General features: G+C 41.4%; 1 protein-coding gene across 1 annotated transcript; it reads right to left on the bottom strand.

The window, feature by feature from the left end:
• Positions 1–906: 906 nt before the first annotated feature.
• On the bottom strand, positions 907–24,124 carry LOC139218042 (clathrin coat assembly protein AP180-like). Its single transcript, XM_070849576.1, has 23 exons — positions 23,887–24,124; positions 16,761–16,903; positions 16,396–16,471; positions 15,514–15,616; positions 15,208–15,301; positions 15,007–15,118; positions 14,807–14,913; positions 14,676–14,717; positions 14,139–14,212; positions 13,306–13,318; positions 13,089–13,213; positions 12,335–12,408; positions 12,064–12,078; positions 9,998–10,096; positions 8,390–8,644; positions 8,060–8,134; positions 7,659–7,745; positions 7,009–7,089; positions 4,825–4,911; positions 3,764–3,795; positions 2,579–2,656; positions 2,362–2,473; positions 907–1,657 (listed from the first exon to the last, which is right to left on the bottom strand). Exons 1-22 carry the CDS (start codon positions 24,014–24,016, stop codon positions 2,387–2,389), a joined length of 1,989 nt encoding a protein of 662 aa, XP_070705677.1. The 5' UTR covers positions 24,017–24,124; the 3' UTR covers positions 907–1,657; positions 2,362–2,386.
• Positions 24,125–24,351: the final 227 nt, after the last annotated feature.

The following is a 24,351-nucleotide window of genomic DNA, read 5'->3' on the forward strand; positions in this document are numbered from 1 at the left end:
TGTAATGTTGTCTGTCAGAATTTTCATGCCAGAAAACACATGTTCTTGTCAATAGAACTTACACATGCTGATAACAAATAAAAATGTTAAATTCTCAGCCAACAAGCTGACGAAAGCAGAACAGAGATAAGTGATGAGCCGTGAGGGTAGTTTGGATCAGTGTATTTGTCTTTTATTGCATCTCATTTGGACTCACATGCAGGTGGGGGTGAGGGGGGGGGAGGGGGCGACGATGCCATCCATAATAACCCAAAAGAACAACACAGCCTTCATATGAATACTTAGCAAACATTATTTATCCACATTCTTTTTGTTTTTATGTGTCATAATCATCTTTATTTTTCTTTCAACACTTTGTTAATGCCACAATGGATTAAGATACAGTCACTTTTGGAAATAAACAACACACAGAACATCCAGCGTATACTTGAGTGCTTTACAGTGAGAGTCCTCAAGACTTCCAGTGACAGTACATGAACAAATGTACCGACCGCTGCCGCGTCACAAATGACCCAAAGAGGACCGAGGCCATGTTCCAACCACATACACAAATGCTTCCTTGTCTCTGTGATTTCCACCCTAATGTTAAGTCACCTTGTGTGGAGACCGAGACAAGGGAAGGAGTATGAGAATGCATCCCAGATTGACCTGTCGTGCGCTACGATGCAGTATCACTCCACACCAGCAGAGGCAGCAGCAGTAAACACTCGGGGCAAAGTTTCCATTCAATACTGCCTCTGATCACAGATTTAGAGGTATATACAAAGAAGGCGGGAATATTTTTTAGTCTGCTTGCCTTTTTTTAACCATATTATTTGACATAACTAAAAATATATGATACATTTTTTTTCTTAAAATAAAGATTAAAGAAAATATGTATAATCTATCATTTAAAATAGTCTAAAATGCATATGTCAATTTGAACACAGTTCACAAATTTTTGCATGTTCCACACAATCCCTAAAAAACAAAGATAAAGTAAAAATGAAACTGAACAAAGTCTGATGTGTTCGATGATAAGTCCAGATTTGCAGTGCAAGTTGTTCTCCGGTACATTTTGATAGAGAATTGTTCTCCGAAAACTTGAAGTAGACAGGTGGGAGGATGGATGGCCAAGCAGATATAGGTACAACCAAGTTTGTTAATGACATAAACGTAGCGCAGTATTAGTTTGGACAACAGGGGTGGAGGAGTGGGAGTCGGGGGGTTGGCCAGTGAAGTTACACACACTGAACACAGTCCACATTTAACAACACAGTCCTCGTCTGGGAGATGCGCAAGGAAACCACATTTATCCACCATTCCAAGTCAGCTGATACGCGAAAATCCAGAATGAATCTAAATACACATTTATTTATTTTTTTGGTTCGTTTTTCCATAGTATATTAAGTAAAGGTTAACACTGAATTACACGCACACCCACACACACATAAACGGAATCTTGTTTTTTTGTATCTAGGGTTCACATTCACAGTTGTGCTACAACATTAGATAAAGAGGGCAGGTTTCTTCAGGGGTCGCAGCTGGTAGGAAGTCGGAGGGCAAAGATTGTAGATGTGATGGCTGGTTGGCTGAAGGGGCTGGGGTGTGACTGAGGGGAAGGCAGTGGGGAAGTGCAGACATCCACATCCACAGAGCTCCAGACATAATGACAAACCTAGAAAGGAGGGACAGAGAGTTGATTAAAACAAGAGCTCTCAATAGAAATAGGTGAAGCCAGATTATATCTACTCCACTAAAAAGGACATTCAGATACATTAATTCAAATCTAACTTCTGATATTGTCTCTCAGCTGTTTCAGTTTCAATTTTACAACTGTCCTTGACATCAGTGACACTAATTGTAACACTGACATAATGGTTCCCTTGAAGGAGCACTCCAGCAATTTACTGTTGCACTTCCATTAAGTTGTGGGACTTGCAAGAGATAAAGGAAGTGATCAAAACGGAATCAGCAGCAGGCAGGATGTTTAGCTGGATGCTTTATTTATTGCAATCAATAGTATCTTTTCACTGCAGCCTAGGAGGTTATTCACTCACTTGACAAAGCTCCCCTCAGAGCCACAGAAGGCATCATACAACTGCTTTCACAGGCGACCTTTACATGTAAAATTGGCAGAGTTTCCCTTTAAAACAGGACAATGTCTCTTTGTAATCTCCTGTCACAGGCTACGTCTTTAGCGTGGACAAGGTTTTCAGCAGTTCGACTAAAAAGTCGTTTTTCATTGTCAGATTGTTTAATTTCAAGTATTTTTAAAAGACTGAAGAGGGAAACGTTTTCAGTATTACACAAGATGTGAAAAGAATGCATCTAAAAACTTAAAGTTAGCTTGGAGCTCTCTAGCTCTCTATGTCTACATACCTTGGGGGTTTACAGGTGAGTCAGTTTACATGAAGTCCTTAATGTTGAGGTCATCCAGAGCATTCCTTGGAGGTGGAGGCCTTCTGGGGCTCTGGGCCACTCCAGGAGACATCTGCAGACACATTTACTTTTAGCACTTTTTTTTCAGAGCAGCTATAACATTTATGTCAGACATTTTCACGAGTGTGTGTAATCAGTTTAAGGGTGCGTGCGTTACCGGTGCTCCCGGGGTTGCTCCCGTGGCAGGGAAGCCTGGCCTCACCATCGGCATCATGGGAGCTCCTGGTGCCCCAGGCTTACACAAAGACAGACGGACGGAAAAATAGACAGTAAGGCACAATGTTGGCTGCCTAATAGGTGTGAGGGTCGCCTAAAGGGCTCACAGTCCATCAGTGTCCAGTAATGTCCAGACTGGTTCAGGGACATTACTAGACTGAACTGGACTGGTGGTCTTACCATGCTGAAGTTGGGGTGACCCCCCATAAAAGGAGGGACACCCATGGGTACGGTCTAAAGGTGTGGAGGGGAGGGAGAGGAGGAGTTGGGATGTTACTACACTACATATAAGACAAGACAGACACACACACACACACTGCAAATCAATGCAAAAACACAAACTTCAAAAAATCACATAATGCGTAAAAGATTTCTATACGTAAAAGTGATGGAGAAGACACACAAACTGGTCAACAAAAGTTGGCACACAACAAATGATGAGACAAACACAAAACCAAGGCCCTACCTTAACCTAATAGTTATCGTGTTTAATTTACACATGCACAAGAATATAGGGAGCAGAGGGGAAGCGTTTTGCAGGTAGCCTTCTGTTGAAAGAGTAATTTCTATAGTTGCCAAAAAGACAACTGAAATATCGTTAAGAAGCACATGTGTCGGTGAAGGGGTGAGTTCAGCTATGAGGGGGAGAGCCAGGTGGCTTGCCTGGACTCTAACAGGCTTAAAAGAAAACAGAAACTTAAAAGAAGAAGAAGCTGTTTCCAAGCAACAGCTTCTTAATTTGGCACTATCATTTGCCACTTCATCACTCTCCAGTTGATATTCCAAAAATAGAGCAAATATTTATTCTGCACCAGGCTGCATATTAAAATCTGCCTAAATTTCTGCCCTTGGTTTGGAACATTTTCCTAAGCATAAACTACCAGTGCATGTGCTCTGAGATTTGCCATTTACATCAACTCCAGCAGTAAATTATGGTTTGCTGTAAGTCACCACCGCGCCTCTCAGTTTCCTTGGGCTACGACTGGACCTGAAACCTGGAGAGCCAGATGAAGGCAATGCTTGTGATTGCTGCTATGCCCTGTCTGTCGCTGCCATGCCGCTCCACTCCATGCTATAAGACACAGACAACATTTACCATGGGAGCACCCCAACAGGGGGGAGCTACCTGAGGAGCCGCTGCGGTTCCCATTGTGAGATCTGAGACAAAGAGAGAGAGAGAAAGAGAGAGAGGTGCTGCAAAATCACTGTTTTCACTGCTGACTTGTTGTTCATGTTGACATTATTATGAATATGTAGGATCGTCAAAGTTTACAAAAGAAGGTGAATTAAAACAATACTTGTTAGCTCTTTTTAATGAGAGGATTGATACCAGTCTCGAAACTGTTGAAGCTGAACTATGGTGCTGGAGCCAGGAGAAAGAGAAAATAAGCCAATAACAACATAACATGTTGTATCCCCTTTTCTTTAATCCAAACTGTTGACAGAGCCAGGCAGCTGTTTCCCCCTGCTTCCAGTCTCTATGCTAAGATAAGCCAACCTGTCTTTAGCCCCGTACAAACTCGGAATAGTTTGGGAAATACGCTTATTTAACCACATTTATATCACTCTCATATCTGTCTACAAAGTATAAGGCTACATCCAGCAATTGTTTGGCTGAGCTTAGCACAACGATGGGACAGGAGGACATGTAGCCTGGCTCTGTCTAACTGTAACAAAATATACCCACCAGAACCAGCAAAACTCACAGTTTAACACATTATACCTTGTTCAATCAGTACAAAAACTGAAGTGTCAAAACAATTTGCTGTTTGACGGTGGGTTATTTGCTGGCAATTTCTCAGTTTTGAGTAGTTTCCAGGTCAGTTGTCCCTGTGAAGTTATGAATTGCTGTTTTTTTTTTTAACTTTGCCTGTTGTACAGATTAAACAAAGCAGATATCATGTGTGGGTTTGAGAGCTTTAGAAGTGCTGGTTAGGGTGAATTTTAACTGTTTCCAGTCTTTGAACTAAGCTAAACTAATCAGCTTCTGCTGAAGCTTCACATGTAACTGAGAGACATGAATCTTTGGTGGTGGAAGGAAAAAAAATGTTAAACAATTCTTTTAATGCACAGAAATGAGAATGGCATCAATCCTCTCACTTTCACAAAGAAAGCGAATAAGCAAATTTCCTCAAATATTGAGCTATTAATCTATGACTTTGCTTGTTAATCTAAATGTCTACTTACTACTTGCCATGTTAGCCATGGAGGTGTCAACATCACCCGCCTGTGGGGTCACAGTGGGCTTCATTACATCCCCTAATCCATCAAATACTACAGGAGGGAAGAGGGGAGACACATGGAGGGAGAGGGAGAGGAGAGGGAGGGAGGTATTAGCATCCTCACACTCTACGAGAAGTCAGTAAGCAGTCCTCCTTACTACTGGGGATTACCATGACAACCAACAAATGTCTCCATGACAACAGAGAGAGAAAAGGAGCACTGAAATGTGAGCTAGGGAGCAGATTAATATCATAAAATAAGAAATTAAATAACATCGATGCAAATAACTATAGCCAATCAAGATCATGATAACTAGTTTGTCATTTAGAGCAGATTGTGTCTAATATCTGCTGCAGGAGACATCTGTCAGCTGCTTACTACTATGGTAACTTAAAAAATATGCATATAGGATAAATATAAACCAGAAGTTGTGGAAAATATTGCTGCATCTTACCATCATAACATGCGTAATGTCAAGAATATGTTTTCAAGTTTGCTGGTTAATTTGAATTATCATTTTGTAATTCTTAATTATTGTTTTTACTGTAAGTGTGTTTTGCTGCAGAAATTATGAAGAGTGCCAAAACAGTACAGCTAGAATGAAGCTGGGATAATCGCTAAAAAAGCACTAAATAACAGTCTTTGTAACCGTCAAGCGTCTGGTGGTGGAGGGGACAGTGCAGCTGAGCTTGCCCTGCACCACTGCAATGCAGCAGTGCACTGTGGGAAATTAGCGTGTTAAAGAGCAAAGAAACTCACCCAATCAAATGGCAGGAAGCAAGCAATGAGCCAGCCCAAGAGCCAGATGGAGAGAGAGAGAGAGAGAGAGAGAGATAGAAGGGAAAGTAAAAAAGCACAGATGCCAGAGAGAGAAAAAATGCAATGAGGTTTTAAAGGAGCGGTGACAATGAAACCATTAGAGTTTAGTGCATGAGTGATAGAAAGAGAAGGGAAAGAAAGAGTTAAGCCTTAAAGCAATAGTATTGCAGACCATAAGTTATATAACATGAAGTCCAAAGGCACAGGACAGGAGATGACGGGGAACCAGGTGAGCATGGCCCGTGTTGCCACGGTAACGGCTACCCTGGTTACCGGTTTGTACGGTTGTGACAGGAATGAAGGAATTCCCCGAAGACTAATGACCACAGTAGCACTATGCAAATGAGGTGATGCCGTGACGATATTCACATGACCGTATATGGAAACCACACAACTTAAACTTTACTGTAATACTGAACCTTTCACAAGCAGAATGTATAACTGTATGACGATTCAGTATTCAGTCTGATAATGAGCAAATAAGTAAAAAATGAGAAATGTAGATGAGCTAACAGCCAACTATTACTAAAGTTAATAGAAACAGTGACTGATAAATCCACTGATAAAAACTATGTTGACAGACAAACACTGTTGTAAACAACTGAAAGGAAGATATGAATAGGGTGGCCTTAAAATATACAATTTTAAACGGACAATATCAAGGCATCATGCAATTACTAATGATTTAACAATAGTCGTGGATGGATTATGAGGCCCCTGAGAACAGACATGTAAAAGTCTCCACACCCCTCCTTCATGGGAGCAGGACATCGGCACTAAGAGAGACACAAAAAGACCACACACAACGCTGAACAGAGTTCTCATGTGGTGCTGCAGTTCACTCCGGAGATTAAGAATCACACTACATAGAATAGAGGAAACTATCAAATACTTAACTTTACTTTTAACTAACTTTACAGATGTGACTGTGTTTTAATGAAACATTACTGTAGCCTCTGTAAGCTGTGAGGCTCTAATATGAAGGAAACAATGAGCAAAAACAAATATTTAACTTTGGTTTACAAATACTTAATATCAAAAGACAAACCAGAAGCAAAAAACACAATTAGGACATCTTAATGTTAATAACTGAGCTCTGTGAGCAAGACACAAATGTCACATCATACAGAGGCTCTAACCCAGAGGCCCCCTGACATCTTGGGCCCCTTAGCCCACATAAGCCACAGTAAGCCTGTCAAGTAATCCATCCACAACTACAGCACAGTGTGTTTTACTGAAATGGAAATATTTCTGTGAAATGTCTGCAACATGTTGGTATCCCCTCCACTGTACACACCATACATGCAAACTGACATTTCACATTTTTACCTGACATCAGTTCAGCACCGGGGGCGGCAGGAGCAGCAGCAGCAGCAGCAGCAGCAGCTGTGGCGTCTCCTCCTGTGGACTCTGGCAGGTCAGCCCAGAATATACCAAACCATACCGTGCCAGGTCAAGGTAGGTTGAGCCATTCCCATCGCAGCATAGGGGCAAAGAAGGGGTAATAGTCAGCCTTCGGCTTCACGCTGGTAATGCCAAACAAAGTGCTTAGAGTTAGATATGAATATATGAATATACAATCACATATATATTTAAGTAAACCAGGGAACATTGCTCGTAGAATTTAAAACACACACTCACATGCACACAAATACACACTTTTTATCATAATATCTGTGTCAATAGCCCTTTTTACCCACCGGACACATACCATATCTAATAATACTGCGGCAACTCTGAATAGAGACACTAAAGCTGACAAAATAAAGACGAAAGCAAAAACCCACAAACCTACAAGATCACAAGATATCTATGAGTCCTAACAAATACACAGGAAAACCGCCCAGGACCATTTAAAAGCCCTAATATCAATATTAGTTGTTTTATTTGATGTTTCCAAGATTGTACTCCTCTGATGATGCGTTCACAAACAGTCGGGGGAGGCAGAGTGAGGTCAGGCAATCATGTGAGCTACCCACCACCAAACAGGTTCATGATGGCTCCCGTGTCAATTTTGGGTGAGGGAGCGGAGGGGAGGATGGGGGCAGGGGAGCTGAACACATCTGCTGGGGAGGGCAGGGTGGAGATGGTGTTTAGAGCCCAAACACACGAAAAAACACAAACTGTCGACTGTGATTCATTAACGCACATTTATCAATTACTATTGCAGCGCACGCAGTACATGCTGGAATGGGAAAGGAGGGATTTAGTAAACATTTCAGGCAGCTCAGTAGCTTTTAGCTGACCCATAAGAGAGCAATCTCATTTCCTTTTTTTTCTTCCTTGATCAAAGCCAAGGACAAAGCTGAAAAACAGACACGGCAAGACAGGATATGAGAGAGTGCACACGAGAGACGGCGGAGTAGGTGCAATGGGGTACCTGCTGTAAACAAGTCAGCACTGGGAGCGAGGTCTGCTTTACTGATGCTTGTATCTGGCATGGAATCAAAGAGATCTACAAACACATGCGCACCCGGAGACAAGAATATTAAAACGCTTGATGAGGATGTTCACACACAGCAGCCAAGTTCAACTTAAAAAGACCTCCAATATGTGCACATTAGTCTGATGGAACCAATGAAGAAGAATAAAGGAGGGGAGATAATGACAAGCAGCATCAGATAGGGAAACAAGGAGGATGCTTATCAATATGAATGAGAGCACAAGACATCAAGATGAGTACCGAACCACACACATCTCTAAGGTTTACCGCTGAAAAGGTCAGTCGCAGGGTTGGCGGCACTGGGGGCTACGGGAGCTGAAATGGTTGCGGTGGTGGTGATGGTGCTGGATGTGGAGGTGAAGAGCGGTGAAGGGGATGGGGAGGGAGGAGGCTGGGACAACACAGAGCTAAAACAGGCATCCAGCGAACTACCAGGGTCGTTATTCTCCATTGCCATCATGCTGAAAAGGTCTAGACCTGAAGACGCTGCGTTGGTGCTACCTTCCGAGGGAGCAAAGGGGTCTTTGGGGAAGAGGTGGGGTGAGGGAGAAATGCAGCACATGGAGAGGAAGGGTGAGTGTTAGACAATGACTTCAATACAAAACAAGAATATGTTTCATGTGATGATGATGAAAATACTGATATAAGCATGAAAGCTGAGGGGGAAAGAATCTGAGAGGAATGACAGCACAGAATGATAGCAGAGCTCCAACACACTCCTGCTGTCAGTCGAAAGAGTTTTCGCTAAAAACAGCATCTGTGATAGAAGAGAATAAAGCCAATATTTGACGCCTTCGCAGAATATAAACTAACGCAACAACCCACAACTTAACTAAAATCAGACAGCTACCACAGGCAACCTTTACCGTAATCTTCTGATGCCAAAAGTCAACAGACAAGAGAGTATTGTCTTCGATCGCCATGGTAACAACAATAGCGCTGTCCACACACCAGCAGCGATGAATAACAAATCTGTACACCCACTGTCCCTCCACAAAGCCTTGAAATGAAACCCAGATCAAAACTTAAGACCAACAAAACATGCAAACACACACAAACAGCTTATTTAACATATTTTCATTCATGGTCATTATTCTTAACAGTGGTGGAAAAAATATCAGATTCTTTGCTTTAAGTAAAAGTAGCAATGCCAAAACATGAAAATATTCCATTAAAAGTAAAAAAAAAAATTAAGCCTTACTTAAGCATAAGTATTGTGAGCAAAGTGCACAAAGCCGAGAGGTAGATCAGAAGATCGATACCGCTCTTGTGCCTGTACACTAAACAAGAAGCTGCCGTCTGACGACCGTTATCTTAGCATAGCACGCAGACTGGAAACAGGGGAAAACAACCAGCCTCGCTCTGTCAAAATACCTTTTTACATTTTGAGATTAATGCTTTTGTGTTTAATAAAGATTAATAATAGTAATGATAATCAAGATAAACTTAATATTAACAATTCTAAATCCTGTTGGATAGTTGGAATTTAAACTAGTTTAAATATAGTTAAATGAATGTAGTTCAAATAAATGTAGTGGAGTAAAAACTACACTAAAACGTTGTAGTGGAGCAGAAGTTTTAAGTAGCTTGAAATAGAAAAACTCAGGTCCTTACTTAAGTGTAAGTACTTAAAAACTGACAGTCCTCTAACTCCACCTTTCCATTTTCACACAGCACACATCACAATCAGATTTACCCCTCAAAACTCTCAAGGCTTTCATTCACAGGTTTCTCATTTCTACCAACCACAGATTTAGTGACCTAAAATGTACACCACCAGTGCACATACATGTATATCTTGTTACTTTCCATCATTGACTCAAACTCACCCACACAAACAGACGCACACACAAACAGAGACTTTCAGTCACCCACCAGCTCCAGTGTTGGTGGCTGGGGCGGACGTAGCGGCAGCCCCACCTTCAGCTGCTGCTGCAGAGGCCTCAGAGGCAGGAGCAGGTGTTGCAAAGGCATCTGAGGTTCACACAAACCCCAGCAGACGACAGAGAGGCCCAGAGAGACAGAGACAGATGAAGAAATAGAGATGAAAAAGGAAAATAAATTAAAAAAGAAATAAATTAAGGAGTCAAGAAACATGAGGAAGAAAAGAGAACACCAGGTAAACTTAGCGTATTTAGGCAGAAAACAGAAAATAATCAGCACTTGTTGTTAAAGACTGTCGCTTACAGCTTTGATATCGGACATTAATGACTGACAGGTGAATGGACAAATGGGAATACAGACAGGAGGCATTACAGCAGAGATTAACCTACGGCACAACGAGCAGAATAAGCCTGAAATCTACAAGCGTAACAGCTGCCCTCTGGAGCTGTAGCCATGTGACAGGGTTTGATAGAATTGCTTTTCACTGAGGTCAAAGAAAAGCATGCCTGCCTATCAAACACGACGCATGTGGAGAATGAGTGTAGCAGCATGTTTATGTGCAAGCCGAAGGTGAGCGTCTGGCTGTACATAATTACAAAATGCAGAAATGTCTGTGAATATGTGTCTGTGAGTGTGTTTGTGTATATGTGTGTAAGTGAAAAAATGAATTTGTGTGGTTGTCTATATTATTGTTTTATTACATATGGAGCCCCAAAGTGGTCGTTATTAAATTAATGAATGATTATAAAATAAATAATCACATGAATAGATTGTGTAAAACTAATTAATGAGCCAATAGTTTGTGAAATAAAAGAAACATTATTAACTCATTCTTACGAAAAGCCTTTTTTCAAAAGTCAGTTTTTTTCATTTCATTTCATGTCACATTTTATTTCATAATGTCACTTGTCATGACAGACATCATTCATTTTTCTTGATTCTTTTCCAATTTATCAGTTAATTTAAATATTTTACACAATATATTCACAGGATTGGTTATTTACTAATCAATATTCATTTAATATTGGATACTTTTTCAGGCATACTGGACAGTTGATAGCTGAAAATGATGGCGGTGTGCATCAGTGCATCATTACGACTTCGCTGTTTTTGATGATGCAACTTTGGTAGCAGAATACAGACAATATCGGTGATAAATCATCAAGTTCTGTCTACATACTGTATGTGTTTGAGCATGCAGTCGTCTTTGTGTTATCATATTGTGTGATGGTTTTAGGGTTGAGCTTCCCAGAGTGATTCTTTCGTAGAGAATTTTCTGGAAGCCCACTGACCTCCCAACAGATCCATATTGGCGGCGCCAGGGGAGGTGGCGGCTGCTGTGCTAGTGGGAGGAGCTAGAGAGACTCCAGGTTCTGCCGCTGCAGGAGTGGGCGTTGCTGCTGCAGAGGAGGGGGCAGGCTCTGCCGTGAGGGTGGGTTCAGATAGCAAGGAATCGCCCATTTCTGAGAGTACCAACGGGGTGTTCGAAATCCCCAAACAAAGGTACCAAAATAAACCCCAAAAGAGCAACCAAAATAACCAGTTGAGTCACAGTTACAGCGGTGAACAAAAGCAAGCCAAAACAAAGGTCCAATTCAAATCAAGCCCAATTAAGACATTTTTTTTGTATTGACAGACCAAACCAAAAACCAAATTTTAACCAAATTAAAGTTGAAAAGTTATCCAGCACCATCCGGTCATAAGCAACAAATAAAAAACAACCAACCAAAATAGCCCCCGTTGTAAACCAAAAACAGACAATGGAGTATGTGGAGGGAAGGGAGAGAGAAGGCAGAGAGAAACAAAGAGACCACTCAGACTAAAGAGAACAGCTTGAGGACACAAACAGGGAGGTAACCATGAGACATTTGTACATATTAGTCTATCGCTGTGCTTGATTTGGATTAACACACTGATATTACTTCCAGCTCATCTCAATTTCAGATATAGTTTGTTCAGAGAGAACATGACATTGAGGTACTCTGGAAGGTGATTTAAGACTCCGCTAGTCTAGACTAGAGGCTGGGGGGGGGAGTGAAGAGTAGAGAGATGCTCACCTGATCCAAGGAGATCTATGAAAGCAGAAAACAAGGGAACAGGGAGAGGACATTCAATACAGGTTACGATCCCCATAGATTGTATTAGCTTAACGACACCATTTCTAATGAAAACTCAGCAATCAAGATGAGCATTTATATGTAGCTGTTCACTAAAAGCTGTATCTTCTTTCCATTCACAGTAATGGTGGCTTGACATGCTGTAAATGCTAGAAAGTTTGATTTGCATTCTTTCAGCAGCTGAGTTGACAGGAAGGAGGGAGAGACTTACCTCCCCAAGACGTGGGTGCAGCTGATGGTGCTGAGGGACCCGAGGAGGACAGAGGATCCAGGTCCAACAAGGAACTGGAAGATGAGGCAAAAAAAAGAGAAAAATGGCTAAATTCAGTTCACCATCTGGAGAGGGTAATTCTGTTACATTTGTTGCCCCTATAGCATTTGGTTGTAGAAATAAGTGGTGATTATTATTATTATTATCAGTAGAAACCACAAGCAAGACTAAAGGTTTACAGGCATGCTGGACTTAAGGACAGTAATGATTTGAGCTAAATACCAGCACACCTTATTGTAGTTTGTTAAAATGCTAACAATTCATAATAAGCACTGAACATGAACCAGAGCTGAACCCGATGAGATGTCATCAGTCATGTCTGTATTTTATCATAAACAGAATTAGTCATAAACAGGATTATGAGTTAAGGGATAAAGTGATAACAATTCATCCTCTAGGGACCATGACTTAAGATAGCAAATTCCCTGGCAATGAATCCAATAGTAGATATTTCACTCAAAAATGTAAACCTTGTGGCAATCAAGCAAAACTCATAGGATCACCAAAGTCCCCATTAATCCTCTGGGGACCATGAACGTCTGCACAAAATCCCACCGCAACCCAATATTGGCACATTCACAAATATTTTACAGATTAACAAATATTCAAATTATATCAGCAAAAATTCTCAGTATCTTAAATGAGCGTGTTTTTCTGAGGTTGCGAGAACCATTCACAGAAAACATCCACTCACTCTTCAGCTGGCTCAGGAGCAGCAGCGGCGGCGGCACTCTCCCCAGGAGGAGGCTGCAGTGTGGGAACAGCATTTGAGGATTTGGCCGGAGTTGATGTTGGAGACACGTTGTTTGTCGGAGACCCCTGTAAGGTAGACCGAGAAGTCCGTTTTTCAGTGGTATATCAGACTGGAGGAGCGCAATAAAAATACAGACTGTTTTGAATGTGACTCTCACCTTTGTTGGAGACCTGAAAGAGTGAAGGAGAAGAAGGAAAAGTCAGTGCTTTTGCTTGAAATGGAAAAAAATCTGCTGGACAAACAAATATATGCAAGACAGGTTGCATCATATGTGATCATGTGAAGGGTTAGCTTCCAAAGCAATGTACTGTATGAAAGAAAAAGAAACTATATTATTATTAGCATCCAATTGTTTCAAATACTGTCATTTTGTCGGCTAACATTTTTGTTAGCTTTTTTGTCAAGACATTTTTTTCTAACAACCAAATTAACTTGGGAAAAACCCTTCATACACTGATTCACATTTCATGTTAAGATGTGATAATACACATGAGGTGACTTACAGTTCGTCAAAACATGTGTTTCTCCCAGAATACACAACAATACACACATTTTCACATGTAAACCCTTCAATGCATATTGTGCATTGTGTTTCTATTCACATGTGATTCACATGTGAATAATGTCTAAGTTTACCTGCAGGGGGGGAATGACAGTGAAATAAATCTACACAGTTTTCTAAGTTAGTAAACTCCAAACAAAACACACAGTAAATGCTCACCCATCACTGGTGATTCCAAATGAACATAAAGGGGGATAAAAGAGAGGAAGGTTAAAGGAAATTATAGAAATAATTAGGCCTTACTCTACCAACATTTTGCTTGATTACATATGATTTTCATGAAAAGCAAAGAAGGAATTTCTCAGATCTCAACTTCTTTTACTTTTGATGCTATGTGATCCTAATTTTTGTACTCTGGTTTCATTCTGAGCGTCACACTAAAAGTAAGAAGCACCCAAGTGGAAATTAAGACTTAAACAATCTCTTACCCCTTCTTTCCACCCTTTGGATCCTCCAGGCCATTCATGTGTGTTTCCAGAGACTCCAGGATACTGCTGGGAGCCTGACAAAAAAAGAAGAAAGAAACTTGAGTGATCAATAAATCCTTTGCATTTGTCTCCTGCAGTGTGATGTCAGGCTGTGCATCACATCCATATTTCCATTTTAATGGAAAGCTGGTAAAACTGAGAATAATAGAGCTTTAGAAAATCCCACTGCAATACACACATGCATGTATAAACGCGCACGCGCACACATACACACACACACACAAATTGTGTGTCTGAAATTCAATTAGGATCAACATGCCGGCACTCCATCCTATAAACAGGCACTTAACCAGGGCACCCCGTGTTTCTGTGGTTACCGGGTCCTCGAGAGGTTTAAAAGGACAGTCTTCATCATCTGAGTCTGCTAGATCCACTACTACACCCGGGTGGAGACACTGGGTGGGGAGATTATGGTGGGTGAGTCATGGGGGTGTGAGCGGAAGGTAGGATGGGATGTATGAGAGCCTGTTAACTTACGTAGTTGATGTCAGGAATGTCGTTTTTGTCAACTCCAACTGTCTGTTAAAGGAAAAAGAGTTTAAAATCAGCATTACCGCACTGCTCTGTCATTATGGAGGTCGTGTTCAGGACTGTTGGTTGTCCCTCACCTCAGCCAGCTTCATGAATTCCCCAATCTTTGTCACCCTGGTCAGGAACCTCTTGTAGATCTCCAACGCCTCCTTACAGTCACTCTTCTTCATCTTGAAGTATTTCTCTATGAAAACAAGAGGTTTGCAGGTTCAGATTCACTGTGATACCTGTTTTTATCTTTGAGGTGCCAGGCAGGAGGTCCTCATGGACCACTGACCTAATAGGTTGATGATTCCATCATTGTAGGATGCAAACAGTTTGACCAGGTCCTTGAAGAGAAGCAGAAATGCAGCGTTGATGATCCCATTGTTCAGCTCCTTGGGATGAACCTGAGAGGAGAGAGAGAAGAGGAAACTGTCCCGCAATGCTGCATGTTTCTGTAAAATAAGTGTAGGAATCAAGCCAAATGCTGACTCACATCAAACTCCAGGAGTGTGTCAATCTGAGTCTGCAGAACCGGCATGCCTTTCAACAGCTTCTCAGTGGTCATGGTCCTCATCACACCATCAGCTCTGAAACAATACGACACATTAGATGCTCCACAGGGATAAGAACAGCCACTGAATATAAGACAATGGAACAATAAGGAAAAAGCTGCCCTCTGCCAATGTCATAAGTGAGACATATTGTTGAATGACAAGTGCTCAAAGGATGAGCTGAGGTATAGAATGAGGAAGCAAAGGCCTAGAAGCAAAAATCACTCTGAACTCCATGTCCGACGTACCCCTTCTTGACTCTGGTGAAGTCAAAAGCCATCTGGCGGTAGGCGAAGGCTTTCTCGTTCAGGTATCGTCCATACCGTCTGATGAATGTAGACATGTCATAGCCTAAACAGAAGATTTATGTCAGAAAGAAGGTGGGGTTCAATTTAAAAACTGCATGTTTTTATAGGAAAAACCATAAAGAAACAATTAGCCTTAAAAACTTGGCTGAAAAGTACTACCACACATGTAAAATTCATCCAAAATTTCCAGACATTCATCTTAAACCATGAGCCACTGCATTTTGTTTGATTGTTTGATTTTTTTTGGCATTTTGGACAAGAATTATTACATCAATATATTCTTTTCACATGGTGGGTTACAATTATCTGCTCAAAAAACACTGCCGTCTTGTTACCTTGTATTTCTGCTTTTAATTCTACAAATTAGCATTTTTGGGATACCCTATGCCTCTCATTTTTAAGCATATCAAAATTAAGGTCTTCAATTCATTTTCTCATATATTTGTCCACGCAATACAAATTACAAATAAACTATTTTTACTACTATTTTTAACACACAAAAAAAGCACACAAAAAAGCGCAGCCCAATACAGCCATGATGACTAAGGCTGTAAAAAATGATAAATTCTATGAACATGAGAGCATAATTTTACATGAGATATTTAAGGCAGAAGTGTCAGCATCCATTTTCATGCATGTGTGCACTGGTGTGTGTGTGTGTGTGTGTGTGTGTGTGTAAAATTACATGTGTGTGATCATGTCCAGTCCCTCCCATTAGCCAGATGGCTCTCTTCCTGTTTCTTTTTTGCAATGCCAGATACTCTGACAGTTCAGTGATGTGCCAGTATTCTCAACCCAGTGATCAGACTCATGTGTTCTTACCGTGAGAACCGGTTTTGTCGATGAAATTGCTGAGGTTGAACAGGGAGGTCCTGGAAGCCAAATACTGAATGAACCTCTGCGGATGAGAAAGAAAACACAAAAGATTAGTTGTTGGTAGTTTTTGAACATTTCATTCTATTAAATAGCAGTGTTTACAGATCTGATTTGCTCACACAATAAACCCACGGGACTCCTTTATTTCTTCGAGGTGTTAATTGCTAATTATCAGCACACGTATAATAGATTTGGATTGGGGAATAAAGTCAGTAACCAATTAAATCAAGCCTTCATATTTATCTTCCATCACTGAGTAAAACCAGAGTTAGCTCGAACTAAAACGCCCCACATGCGACTGGTCCGCTTACCTCATTGCCGTAGACACACATGTGGTGACTGGTGACGAGGGCCTTGAAGACGACCACCCAGCTGGCATTGGTGGCTCGCTCAAACAGTGTGTCAGCCATCTGGGGGATGTTCACGTTGGTGGTGTTGGTGGCCGACACCAGGTCTGCAACACAGCCGCAAAGAAACATCATCACTCACAGACTTCTTAGATCATTCTGTCAACGCTTCGTTAACATCACGTGATACTTGGGCGATATGAAGTCATTTTCTAGAGATTCAAGATGGTGACGGTTAGTTTAGCCTTAAACAAACTACCCACATGACTTGAACTACTCTGATAAAACTTTGATTAAGTGAGCAGTCTAAGTGTCCTTTGCAGAGCTGCTCTAGACACCCGTGAGAATATTAAGCCTGGAGTAAGACCTGATGTACATACCAAATGATGTTGGTGTACATACACACCCATACGCAGACACTGACAGTGCAGAAAAAGAGACTAGTGCCTTGTCAGCTCTCCTCTCTGAAAGCCATTTCAGCCAGACAATGAGGTCTCCAACAGTAAGACCATTGCATCAGCACAGGGTGGAATATAAAGTGTATAGGATGAGTAGATTTGATAACATTGTCTGTATTAATAGAGAATAATGGAGATAAAATATGTCCACGGTATCTAGTTCTCTGTGTCAAACAAGCCATTGTTATTGGAATCGAAAATGAAGTCTACTTGGTCTAAAATGTCAGATAGTAGGGAGAGCTCCTGTCTAAACCCCAAAGATATTCAACTTACTAGCATATCAAAGAGAAGCAGCGAATCCTCACATTTAAAAAGTTATTGCCAAAGGTTGTTTTTGATTTTCGTCCAGTCAGATTCATCCTGCAGACTGATTCATTGAATGAATGACTTACTGATTCAGCGCTATACTAAAATAGATACTCAGGTTTGTGTACTCGGGGTATCTTTTATCAAATTTGTGTCATGAAAGGAGCGATTTGCAACGTGAAATAGTTTCCTCTTGTTCATTTTGACACATATCACAAATCAAAATTCACATCATACTTTGTGACCAACAACCAATTTGTGAAAAATGACGATGACATTTGCAATCTGCACGTGAGGGGTCACACAGATTTTGGGAGACAAGCCCTGAGCATGTGATTATGATATATACTGGAACAATGAAATGATCAACATATCTAACATTTTTTGTCATTATCTTATCATTTTTTTGTCTGATGTGGGAGTTTCTTATTAGATACTGGAGATATTTGTCCAGACAGACAGTCAGGCACACAGATAGCCACAGAAACAGTCATGCAAACATAAACCACAAACTAAACTGCAGGTTACTGCTTCTCAGTGCCTCCACCAACCAGTCAAGTTGCAGTTTACATCCATGTCTGTCCGGACTCAAATAATATATGTAGTGACGACTTTGAAGAAATTTAATAAAAGGTATTAGGTGTATGGAAGTTCTCATTATATTGGCATGTATGATTTCAGTAAATTATTTCCAATGAGAAACATATTGTGTTCACTTAGAGATTCTTTTTACAGAGGGGTGCAGACAATAATCAATCACTTGAAGCACAATATCAGCAAAACCAATAAACTTGTGGTGCACAAGCGAGGATGTTGTTTGCTGTACAGATTGTGAAGCTCCCTGAGGGAATTTTTTTATTTGTGATATCGGGATATGTAAATAATATTGATTTGACTTGACTTTGTTCAGCGTCGCTGTTTCTGCTGTGTGTCAGATTCGGCCAGTAAAGCTGATTCTGATTGAAAAAGAAGTTGAAGCCATGACAGCAGACAATGCTTCAGGTATGGATGTTTCTGCAGAGAAGCTACGAATTCTAAAACGCTTCACAAACATTGTCAAGGTGGCAGCACAGAAGATCTATACAATCACCACAGTTTCAACGGCCAGATGAGTGTTTTTGCAGAACATCACAGTGAAATTGACCTTTAACCTTTTAGATACAAAATGCCGTCACTTCATCATTTTTTTCCAATTAGACATTTGTGATAAATTCTGTCATAATGTGCGTATTAATTCTTGAATTAAAGTTTTATTTTGTGAGGCCACAGTGACCTCTGATCTTTGACCACCAAAATCTTCATCTTTGAATCCAGGTGGATGTTTGTGCCAAATGTGAAGAACTTATTTCAAGGTGTTCCTGAGGAGGATTTGGTCAGGCAGAGGAAAACACTTTGAAAAAGGACGGATAATATTTTTTTAATGCCGTGATGGAGCACGACTAGAGGACCTAAAACATGATTTAAATACAGACATAAATGGATTCAGGGGCATATATTGCACTCATTGAGGGCACTAACTTTGCTAAAAAAATTTTGAAATCTAAAACATTACATATACTTCAAATGCATTTTCCAGTTGGCCGTGCTGACACTGACAGCTGAGCATCAGCGCCAGAGAGGATTTCAGCAAATATTGGCAGATGCCTCTGATAATGGAAGGAGAGGAAGGCCATTATATTGAACAGGCCTTGGCTTTGCCTTGAGTAGGCAGATACAAAACTGAGGACCGGACCGAAAATACAGCAAGGTGATGAACAAGAGAGGGGCAGGAGAGAGAGGAGAGGACAAATGCCGACATGAACGTGTAAGAAATGAAGAGACATGAGGGTTCAAGCTGTGAGGCTGCTGAAGGTCTTAGCAGGGTGGCAGTCTGGACAGAGGGGTTGGGGTTAGGGTGGTGGTGGGGGGCTGTAAACAGATTATTACTAATCACTGGTCCTGGTCTTTCTGTGGTGGCTGTGTCGCTGCCCCTCCCCCGTACAGCACGCGTACATACACACACACCTGTTTCACACCATCACCAACACATTTCTATTATCAGCTTTTTGACACCAGTGCCATTGGCGTCAGTCAGTATAATAATTCTGGTTTGTAATCATCTTTGTTGCACAAAATGGAACAGGCAATATCAGCTATCAAAAGGACAATAAATGATACATTGATTTGAAATCATCTTCATGAGCTTTAATTTAACAAACTGATCAGTGATCTTCTTCTGATTTTTGTATGTGTTCCCCACATTTATTCCAAAGGATGACTTACTCTCTCTTTCAAATCTTTGTGGATCATTTCTTTCCTCTGTCCGTCCTCTGCTTCTGAGAGGACGGACACTCTTTCACTCTGCTTTTTCTGTCCCTCATTCAGCCTGACTTCTCTGTGAAATGGTTGAAGACTACACTCCCCTGCAGCCTTTTCAAATGACACACACACACACACACACACACACACACAGACATGGTCCACAATGGCTGAAATGTGATTATATAACATTATCATGTCACTGGCACAGCGACAAGTTAATATTTATACTAGACTGATGAATGCAGGGCTATTCACAGAATCTCTCTCAGACTTTCTGCTCATAATACCCGATTTCAACTGTGTATGTACATATGCTATTCTATCTGTTTACTGGTGTTTAATTGTGCTGCCATATGGGCCATATCATAGGATATAATCCATGCTTTCTGTTGTGTTATCATTACCTGAAACAAACACACGTTGACATGCAAGTGTGTGTGTGTGTGTCTAATGAGGATTGGCTGAGCTAAATAAAGACTCTTACGGTAATCCACGGCCCTGAGGAGGGTTCTATTAATGAACTGTGAGGCCTCATACTGTGTGAGTGTGTGTCTCTGTGTGACAGTGTCTGTCTTTTTTAGTCTGTGTCTGTGTGCTCTAATCATTTTTTATATTTACACAACAAGCCAGTCTAGTAGTAGTAGCCAGAATATTCCAAATAAAATTAGACAGAACACACATTAACATTGTCTTAATGTGTAGGTTGATAAAGACAGCCTAATTCCTATCTGCTTTATCCAGTGCCATCCATATAGACCTTATCAGCCCCTCAGTCACTCATTCACTACTCCCTGTATAATAGATACCCAATAGTTTACTCTGTAGTGAGCAATAAACTGAAATGTTGAAACATAGGTGTAGGGCTGTTAAACTGTCAGTATCCACATCTATAAAATTTGGCAAATTGCATATAGGGGGTGATTTGAGACAAAGCCATTAATTTGTGTGATTATAACAACTCTCACGTGACCACCATGTGACCCTGACATCTCACATGTGATCTCAATGTTTCTCATGTGACAGAGGAAGTGATGAGGACCCTTGTATAGGTGGTGAAACATCTCAAAGCAATAGTTGAAATGCACTTGTTTACCTGCTTGTCAAGTGATAGATGGGAAGATCAATACCACTCTCTTTCAATCTGTGCTAAATTTAAGGCTACAACCAGTAGTTGTTGCTTACAAACCATGGGTGTATAAAGAGATCTGGGTACAGCATTGGAGGCGGGTCTACATTCATTCCTATAAAAGTTGCTCAGTGTCAAAAAAGTCTGGCTTCCCGGGAATTAAAATACTGCTCCATGGGCCCAACAAAGTGGAAGATTGCTGGGCATGTCCACTAGCGTCTTGGATCTGCCAAGCTGGCTAGTCTTCTGCTATGATGAATGTGAATAAAATGATTTAATCATTCTTCTAGACTTCCCAAACGATATCTGAGCGAATAAACTAAATTCTGATGGTGAAAGGAATCATTTGGCAGGGGTTGTGACACTGTGAAAATGTATAAGCTCATTTACAGACATGTCTTTTACAATGCAAGTCTATGGAAAAAAGTCTTGGTGCACTTCCTGTTGGGCTTGTTTTCCTGTTTCCCCTTATTTCCAGTCTTTATGCTAAGCTAAACTAACCAGCTGTTGGCTGCAGCTTCATATTCACTGCACAGATATGAGAGTGGGATCGATTTCTCATCCATCTGCAAGACAGTGAATCAGAGTAATTTCTATACTACAGCCTGGCTAATTTTGACTGGACAAATAGAGATGCTACAGTAGCAGTGACTCACACATACACACCATACTGTAGACTGGACGTGTAATCTAAAGGTCATGTGAGATAATTACAATACGCTCATGTACTTGTGGTTCATTAGCTTCTTGTTCAGGTCAGCACACAGACTCCGCTCCTCAAAACAGCTAATTCTACACCCAGTGCATTCCCACCATGACCTCAGATGAATTTAAACCTATTGCCTTTGGTGTTAAGTGAACTCAACTCTTTTTAGTCGACCTTGCATGGACCACATGTTCTCTAGAAATGTGTAACACAAGCCCCACAGTGTTCTTTTCACTACATGTACTGTGTCTCTTATACAGTAAATAAATAACCAGAAATACAAACTTCAGAGCTCCATTTTGCATGAAATTAAAAAGCTTTTATGTTGTAGTTGAACCGTGGGTTGAACCTTTGACACACGTAATTAGAGCAACAACTGTTCCTCCTTCAGGCTGTTCATTGTTTACATTTTGCCGTGTACAATCAGCAGCAATGTAATAGTCATCTGTCCTTCTGAAAACGCTCACTTGTTAGGATAAAGGTTTCGTCAACACTCATTGTTTGGTGTATTAGTTCTCTGGGTCTCTGCACTCTAGAGATGACAGGCCTGCCATTTGTCCACTTCCTTCTCACAATCTATCTCGGTCATTATGGTGCCACCTCCTGACTCTCAATCTGTTGCCATGGCAACCGCACTGCACCGCCACCACCACCACCACCAACAATACACCCATGTCCACCCGAAGGGTCACAGACTGTGTGTCCGTGACCAAGGAATAAACAGCCTGTATGTACATATATCTATCATCAAACACTGTAAATCAAACAAGCTGAATGATTAGCTTATTATTATTCATGTGGCCTGTATTTGTACTCAGCACTCACTTTCAGTATTTGACTTCCTATATTCAGCCTCAACAAAATCAAGACATAAAAGATGAATCAACATATGAGTATATTGTGTCCATTTCTCTAAAAGTCTTGTGGGTTTGAGTGTTTTTAGGGTAGGAATTTCCTCCTGCCAAGACACACATGCGAGAGAAGCACAGTGGCCTACATACAAGAGGCTTGTTGAATTGCCCTAGAAATGGATACAGCATAACCTCATAGACTAAAAACCTAACAGAGGACAACATGTCAGTATGTGAGTATACTGCATCTTGCTGAATCATCTCAGAAATAAGGAGTATAGAGATGTGTCCGTGTGTGTGGACGGTTTGTGGTATTAAGAGGTCAACAGAAGCAGCCTGCTGCAGTCAGAGGTGCCAGTTTTGCTCGAGGGCCACACAAGTCCAAGTCTGTCGGGTCGAGAGTTAAAGACACACAGAAAAACGAACACACTGACAGAGCAGAGAGTGAGGACGCAATGGTCTCTCGTGCATTGTAGCATTAGCATTGTCACCTTTGGCTGTGTAAATAATGCAAGGCAGTCATTGGCTGATTATTAAATTATTCAGCAAGGGAGCGGATCACAAGATATAAGGTCCAAGCCCAAGACACAGGGCCAGACCTGCCAAGCGACCACACACAGACACAGACAGGTGCAAAAAGAAAAAAAAAAAAACACGTAGAGAAAATCAGACCGCAGCTCATCTGTATGCAGCGCCAGGCCACTGCTTTGGTCTGACTCAGTATTTGTGGTAGATGACAGTGATTAATCACGATTTGTCATAAGGTGGCCCCTGCTGTCATCGGTAGATGTGTCAATAAAGCTGTGAGGCTTGATAATTTTGTAGAGTTGTGACTTTGATAGAGAATATGAAACCCAAAGAGGCCTCTTTGCATGTTCACTGAGCATCCTAGCCTGGAATTTCCATTTTTTAAATGTGTGCACGTAAAGTTCCTTCAGCATCCAGACAGCTCTGTTACAATAAAGCTTCAATGTGAAGTTAAGGAAAGTGGTTTTCCATGAGCAGCGAGAGGCTGAAATTAAATGGTCTTGTGTCAGTCTGCCTTAAAATATGACCTTTTCTCCCTCCCTCTCTCCTACACTCTCTCTGGGTTTCCATCATCTTTCCTGGAGGCTGTCACAAAGGGTCACCGGAGGGGTCATCACCGTGGCTACACCAATTCATTAAGGCACCACACCCTTTTAAACGGAGGGAATTAAGAAATGACTGGTCGTAACTGTGTGATAGCTCTCGGAGTGTGATGGCATGTGGTCTGGGTGGATGTGTGTGGTGCCTGCAGCCTGTCAGCCTGTCAGCCTGCAGGCCCGTGCAGCAGCAAAAGAGGAAGAAGGACCGCACTTACACTCCAGGTGCTTTTTCTTGGGCGCCATCACTTCATGAGTGGTGGCTTTGCAGACAGCCCGGGCCATATCTGATCCCGTTAGCTGGTATTGCGCAGCGGCAATGCGATCCGTGAGCGTTTGCCCCGACATTTTCTCTCCGTTGAATCGACCACCTCAGGAATGTATTTCACCACGGGACGATGAAAAAAAAAAAATGAATATAACCCAGCGGCTTCCCGGTGGTTCAGCGAGCGGATCCCGTGCTTTCCTCTTCCCCGACTGATAGGCCTGTGACCTTCTGTGTGGGCGGAAAAGAAGCGCACAAAATGAGTTCACACCACTACATAGATGTTATTTTCGCATCAAATCGTGCGGTCACGTTGATAATATGACATGAGTAGACTTACGCAAGGTTGTGAATTCCCCTCGGCTCGTCCCGTTATAGGCTCCGACCGTTCAGTTCAGCACCTTGGACAGCTAATGCC

The sequence above is a fragment of the Pempheris klunzingeri genome, chromosome 18 (assembly GCF_042242105.1).
Source record: "Pempheris klunzingeri isolate RE-2024b chromosome 18, fPemKlu1.hap1, whole genome shotgun sequence".
Lineage (NCBI taxonomy): Eukaryota > Metazoa > Chordata > Actinopteri > Acropomatiformes > Pempheridae > Pempheris > Pempheris klunzingeri.